The sequence below is a fragment of the Phragmites australis genome, chromosome 17, assembly GCF_958298935.1.
Source record: "Phragmites australis chromosome 17, lpPhrAust1.1, whole genome shotgun sequence".
In the NCBI taxonomy this organism is placed as follows: Eukaryota; Viridiplantae; Streptophyta; class Magnoliopsida; order Poales; family Poaceae; genus Phragmites; species Phragmites australis.
The window spans coordinates 11,795,477-11,802,650 of NC_084937.1; the positions used below are offsets into that span (position 1 = coordinate 11,795,477).

At 44.2% G+C, this 7,174-nt stretch overlaps 1 protein-coding gene across 1 annotated transcript; it reads left to right on the forward strand.

Moving 5' to 3' along the window:
• The first annotated feature begins 339 nt into the window (after positions 1-339).
• Positions 340-3,493, forward strand: LOC133897766 (chlorophyll a-b binding protein 7, chloroplastic). The gene is made up of 5 exons (XM_062338587.1): positions 340-716; positions 808-954; positions 1,557-1,689; positions 2,496-2,588; positions 2,952-3,493. Exons 1-5 carry the CDS (start codon positions 439-441, stop codon positions 3,246-3,248), a joined length of 948 nt encoding a protein of 315 aa, XP_062194571.1. The 5' UTR covers positions 340-438; the 3' UTR covers positions 3,249-3,493.
• The last annotated feature ends 3,681 nt before the right edge of the window (positions 3,494-7,174 follow it).

The window sequence follows — 7,174 nt, forward strand, 5'->3', positions numbered from 1 at the left end:
CTAAAAAACTAACTCCCACTTAAGGTGAGAGTTAGTTTTAGAAATTAGTACTCGTATTTGAAGAATATTAGTAAAGTTTTTATTTTTTGAAATTTTTTTAGTCTTAAAATTACTGGAAGTTGCAAAAGTAATATTTTAGAGAATTTTAATTTAAATTTTACATAAGATTTTTAGATGAACCTAGTTTATTATGAATTATAGAGGAGTAAAAAAATTGACACATGTTTTGGTTTTTTTAGCTTTGAGTACTGTTCATCAGGATGAACATGGAATGACGCGGTATTCGAGAGAAAACCTTCGGTGCGATGGCATTTTGGCATGCGCCGTATGGTGAAGAAGTAACTGCCCCCTCTTTCCAGTCGCGTCGGTTCCGCTCGGCTCGGCCCGGCTCGAGCATTTTCCTCCTGGCACTGACAAGTGTCCCGCCTCGCAGCTCCCATGCCTCCGGCGGCGCCGCTCCTCCTGCTTCCCTCCACCGCGCCGCCCAGCCCCGTCCTCCGGTGGAGGCGGAGGCGGAGTCTCGCGCAGGTGCGGGCGTCGTGGCAGGAGCTGGCGGGCGTCTTGGTGTTCTCCGCCATCCCCTTCACGGCCGTCAAGGCCCTGGCAAACAGCCCGCTCGGCGCCCGCCTCCGCCGCCGCCTCGAGGATAGGAAGGCCGATGCCGCCGCCGAGGCCGACGCCCTCCGTGCCGCCGCGCGTGACGCCCGCAACAACAGGTAGCGGTAATCCGCCCCTACCTCCTCATCAAAGAACCTTCACTCCACCTGAGCTAGCTGACGCCGCAAAAATTGCTGGAAAATTTTGCAGCTTTTGGTACGGGGGAGATCGGCCGCGGTGGTTGGGCCCCGTACCGTATGAGTACCCTGAGCACCTGACTGGAGAGTACCCGGGCGATTACGGGTTTGATATAGCAGGTCTGGGCAGGGATCCCGCTGCTTTCGCAAACTACTTTAAGTATGTCACCGTTGTTCTTCCTTTGATCAATTCATTGTACCTTCTTTCCCTTAAGATTAGTAACAGTAGAACAATGGTTAGTACCTCGCAAATTGTTTGTCTGCTCCAGGTAGGGCTAGTGTGCTACTCATTGCTGGATGCTTATAACAATTATATTTTTTTATTCTCTCTGCTTTATTTACTCTTTAGTTAGTAAACTAGCTTGTAACATTGTTGGTATTTGTGCATTGTTATAGTGGGCTGTCTACAAGCCGTTTTGCTGATTGCTGGTTCACCAATGATGGCTGGTCCTTGTTGATTTGAGTGATGACAAGATGCTATTCGATAAAATCAAAGTGAATAGCTCCTTACATTGGAAGAACTTATGGCATCTTTTTATCATCCCTATGTTGTTATTGTGTAATTTACCGGGCAATATATTGTTTTTCTTGTCCCTATCGCAGAAGGATAATAGTCTACTGCTTTTTAGCAGCTTCTAAAAACCAAGTATTTTTTTCTGAAATCATGATCTGAACTGTTGTCATTGTAGCTCTGTTAATGCCTTTTATTTTCTCTGCACAATTTACACTTTCCTTGTTTTGACCAGCAAGATTACTTTGCAGCTTTGAGATCTTGCATTGTCGGTGGGCCATGCTTGCTGCCCTCGGTGTTGTTGTACCTGAGCTGTTAGATCTATTTGGGTTAGTGCATTTTGTTGAGCCTGTATGGTGGAAAGTTGGTTACGCAAAACTTCAGGTGAAAGATTGGTGTTCATTTCTCCAATTTTGAATTTGTTTAGCACAATTGATAATTCCTAGAATGGAATTGTACACACCTGCAGTCCTGTAATTTTTGAAAACTAATTCTTGCATATTGCAATCATATGCGTATGATAGATCCATTCCATTTGCTTCTAAATTGACTAGGGGCAAATAGATGTTCAGCTTCTGAAAGCTAGTTCACAGCTAACTCTGATGCAGCACCTGCGTTTCTGCAAAATTCCATAGCTGGAAGAGAACCTGTTGTTGTGCTCTATTCAATGCACAGTATCACTTCCTTGCAAAATTAGAAATTCCCAAATGCTGGCAGATAAGCTTTTCTTGTTTGCTCTGGAGATATAATAGATGGAATGATAACTTATTGCGAATAGACATGCATGATCTACTGCAAACACGGGATTTTAATTCTAATTGATACATTATCTGTTCTCTGTTGTTTTACAGTGGAATCTAGTGACACTTTCATGAAAATGGAACTTAGAACTCTTCAAAAGAAAGTGAAAAGATAAAATTACCATATCTACAATGTACAAGAAATGACAAATACCTAGCAAAATAGTTAAAACATCATTTCACTAAATATATATCATTTTTCTTATCTCGCAAATGCTATTAAGTTGAACTTCAAATTCTCCAAAGATGTAGAACATGCGCTCCACTACATCTGAAAATGTTTTGAGATTTCTTTTTGAAAATATATCCTGGTTGGATACTTATAGAATATTCACAAGATCTACATTTTCATCCTATATCTTCCCTTTAACTACTGAGTCAATTTTACAGGGCGATACTCTTGATTACCTTGGGATTCCTGGATTCCGAATTGCTGGTGGTCAAGGTGTCATCGTAATCGCTATCTGTCAAGCCCTTTTGATGGTAATATTGTCTTTTCTGGTTTCTCATTTTTTCCGTTATGTACATTTAGATTGGTATATGTGTCCAGCAGTTTGTGTGTTGCTGTCTTCACTCTTCAGTGATATCTTTGTTTTGTATTTTTGCGTCCTGCACTTAACGGTGCAGAGGCCGGGATGTTTTTGTTCCATTATCTAAAAACAAGAGGTAAATGTGTACAGATGTTTCGGTGATTTCTTTGTATGTGTGTAAACACTTTGGAAATGTAGACAGCCACTACTTGAAAATTCCTTGACCTTGTAGGAATATTCATCATTCCCTTGTTGGTTCTTGTTTCAAATGGCTAAGTAACACACTGAATACCATTGCCATCGCATGACTTGTCAGGTTGGACCAGAATATGCGAGGTATTGCGGGATCGAGGCACTAGAACCTTTGGGAATATATCTTCCTGGGGACATAAACTACCCAGGAGGAGTGCTTTTCGATCCCTTGGGTTTGTCCAAAGATCCCATGGCATTCGAAGAGCTCAAGGTGAAGGAGATCAAGAACGGCCGCCTGGCAATGGTTGCATGGCTCGGGTTCTACATCCAGGCAGCTGTAACTGGCAAGGGCCCTGTGCAGAACCTCGTTGAACACTTGTCGGATCCACTCCACAACAACATTTTATCCTCTTTCCTTTAAGAAATTTTACTGAGTAGCAGCATGCGTTCTTTTTTCCTTCTCTCTGTGCATCGCAGCAGCTTATGTATAGCATTTACAGTATTACACTGACGGGTTTGTAAAAAATAGTTAGATACTTGCACATGTACAAGTGGATATTTGATCCCTGTACAGTTGTGTACCGTGCCTTACGTATTTCAGAAAGCCTTGTATGCTGCTATCAGCATCCGGATTAATGAGAACAAGTATACTTGATTGTTCCTTTCCTTTGATGAGTACTTGATCAACTGAAATTGTATATATCTAAACCTAAGGGTTGTCATTCTTTGAACTCCTAGGAAGAGTTTGTTTTAACTAAATTTCTAGGAAGATCTATGTTTCCGAGATTGATAAATATATGCTCGTTTAACTAAATTTTTAGGAGGAGCTGCGGTTTCCTGAAATTAATGAAAATATTCATTTTACTAACTAAATATCTAGGATGAGTCGTGGCTTCTGAAATGAGGCCCCATTTAGATATGTTTTTTTTTTCTTCTGGTTTTTTGCTAAAAAAACTAGAAGCTATCCAAATGATTGGTTTTTGATGGCTTTTGTCTGGCTAAGGAAACAACTGTGGTTGAGACAAACTAAAAGTTGAAAAGTAGGCTGAGAGGAGCTTTTTTGGCTTTTTGGTATGCTAAGAAGTTAAAAGTTTACTGTAAAAGCTAGCAATTAAAATTCAACTGCTACAATCACTATCTCAGCTAGCCAGAAGCTCTAAAACCATATCCTAGCCAAACAGGACCTGAGTATGTTGGGTTTAGGACCGGACAGTAGGGATGCAAGGACCACTCCACCTAACTAGAAATGCATTTTCACCTAACTGCTAATTCATCTGGGGTTCCTAATTTGTGGGCAACCATTAGTGCAACCCATTCCATTCTTGTAAACCAACTCCACTTACACCTGTTAGCGACACAGTTGCTGCCCTATACCTGTTCAACACCCGACATTACCGGCATGGCTTGCTCAATGTCTTTATCAGTTAGATTAGGCCGAGTCTCTTGCTTAGCCATGCATGAATAGGTCTAGTGGCTAGTTAGTTAGATCACAGATGCCCATGTATTTATACGGACTGAATATAGTGAATACATTTCGTGTTGGATCCTATTCAAGTGCTCACTCCTTTCATGGTATTAGTGACCGCTTGATCCTCCTCTCTTCCACTGCTTTCTCCTCCTCGTTATGAGCGCTACCTCGTCCACCTCTTCCTCGTCATGAGCGGCATAAGTGGCCACCGCTCCTCTCCCTTCCCAATAAATCTAGCTGATAAACATCAAGAAACACATGCCAATTGTGCTTGATCTCCAAGAATCCAATTACGGTTCCTTCAGCCAGCTCTTCCTCGTTGTCTTCGGCAAATTTGGTCTTAACGATCACATCAACGGGTCGACTTTAGCTCGCAGTGACTCAGATTGGGTTTAGAATGATTTCTCCATTGTCTCTTGGTTGTACACCACAGTCTCCGTCGAGATCCTATAGATCATCCTTGGTCCCGACAACACGGCGCACTAGGAGTGCCATCAAGTCCCTCTTTCGCGACAACAAGGAGGTGCGCTCCGTCTACGTTGCCTCCGAATTTCTATCCATCTTCTAGGGGGACATGATTATCCTCGCTTACTGCTCCAAGATCAAGTCTCTCTCCGACACATTACACGATCTAGGCACACCGGTTACATAGAAGGATCTCATCCTCAACCTTATGTGCGGACTTGATCGGCGTTTCCATCACGTGATCCCTCACTTGACGTTGCGTACCATCTTCTCAACGTTCCTTGAGGCATGATCCTTCCTGCTGCTTGAGGAACACCGTGCTGAGCAATCGGTGCAGTAGAGGGCCACTCAAGTGCTGATCTTTGGTTGTGCTTCTTCAGAGTCGGTGGGACACGATGACGCTTGCTCTGGCGGGGGCAAATTTTCCAACAAGAACAAAAAGAAGAAATCCAAAGGTAGATCTAGTGGCAACTCCTCCAGCTCATCGTCCACAACACCGCAGTCGTCATCGCCATGATAGCCTGTGTTCAACCCCTGGACTAGCATGGTCCAGGCATGGCCGATGTCGTGGTGTGCACTGGGCACTGGTCTCCTCGAACCGCATCCATCTGCGCCTCCCAATCAAACCATGCTCACGTCAACACCACTAGCTGTCAACAATACCATGCCATACCAGGGTTAGTCCCCTTACTAGGCTACGCCGAGCTGGGATCAGTCCTCCCTGTTTGCTATCCTTCACGGCTCCACATTCACTAATTTCCCAGCAAGCGCAAATGACTGGTTCCTCGACGCTGGAGCGACTTCACACATGGCTTCCAAATTTAGTATCCTCCATTCTCTCTCCACCTCTCCTCACAGATCTACCATTGTCATTGGCAATGGTGCCCACTACTGATCACTCACACAGGCAATGCTTCTATTCTGACAACTGCTTCACCCTTACTTCTTCATAATGTTCTTCATTCACCATCTCTTATTAAAAATCTCATTTCTGTTCGTGCCTTAACTTGCGACATCTTAGTCTCTGTTGAATTTGACCCTGATGCTTTTCTATAAAGGATCTTCATACGCATCAGGTGGTTCTCCGCTGTAGCAGCAACGACGATCTCTATCCTTTGTACGCACCGTTGCTCTGGGCCACTCATGGACTCCATGCTATCGTGCCTTCAGTTGATCTCTGGCACCAAAGACTTAGCCACCCCGGACAAGCCTCCATGACAAGCATTTTGGCTAATTCTTCATTTTCTTGTAATAAAGCAGACGCACATATCTGCCATGTTTGCCAGCTTGGCAAACACAAGTGACTACCATTTAATAATTCATCTTCAACTAGTTCCTTTCCTTTTGAGCTTTTGCATTTGGATGTATGGGCATCTCATGTTTTAAGCAATTCAGGATTCAAATACTACCTTATGCTATTAGACTATTTCTCCCACTATACTTGGATGTTCTGCCTCCGTCAGAAATTAGAAGTCCTCCCCACGTTGATTTCTTTCCACAAATATGTTCGCACTCAATTCCAATGCCCTATTTTCTCTTTACAATCTAACAATGGACGGAAATTTGACAATGCTATGGTCCACTCTTTTCTTTGCAATCATGGCATTGTTCTCCGTCTCTCTTGTCCATACACCTCTCAACAGAACGGGAAAGCCAAACACACACTTTGCACCTTGAACGACAGTGTTCGTGTCCTGCTCTTTCTAGCACACATGCCTTCATCCTCCTGGGCCTAGGCCCTTGCCACGTTGACCTATCTGCTAAATTGACATCCGTGTCATGCCACTACGCCATCGACACCCTATGCACGCCTATTGGGCTCGTCGCCGGCCTATGACCACCTGCACATATTTAGTTGCCTCTGCTACCCAAATCTATCCACCACAACTCCTCATAAGCTCGCCCCTTGATCCGCAATGTGTGTATTCCTAGAATATCCCTCGAAGCATTGTAGATATAGATGCTTCAATCTCGCCACCCGTCTAGTCACTATTTCTTATCACGTCATTTTTTATGAACAATCCTTTCCATTTCGGCCCACCAGGGTCATGCCCTCCTCACCTATCTAGCACGATGTTGCTCCCTTTGATGACATGTTGCAGGTGGGGTGCCGAGGCCGGTTCCTTCGAGGGCTCCTGCGGCATCCAACGTCAACATTCAAGTCCCATTTGCCTCCCGACAATGCTCCTCATCTGATTCGGTCACAACCTCGCCCACTGACGCATCGGCACTGAGCAATGACCTAGACATCAGCAGTGGTGCTGTTGCACGTACTTCTCTGGCACCTTACAGTGGATCCACAATGCGTGACCACGCCGCGTCATCCACGATGGCTCCTCCTACCCTGTTGTCGGATCTAGCACCTCCTCCTCCTGTGTTATACTCTCGTCATCTAATTATTACTCATGGGTGTG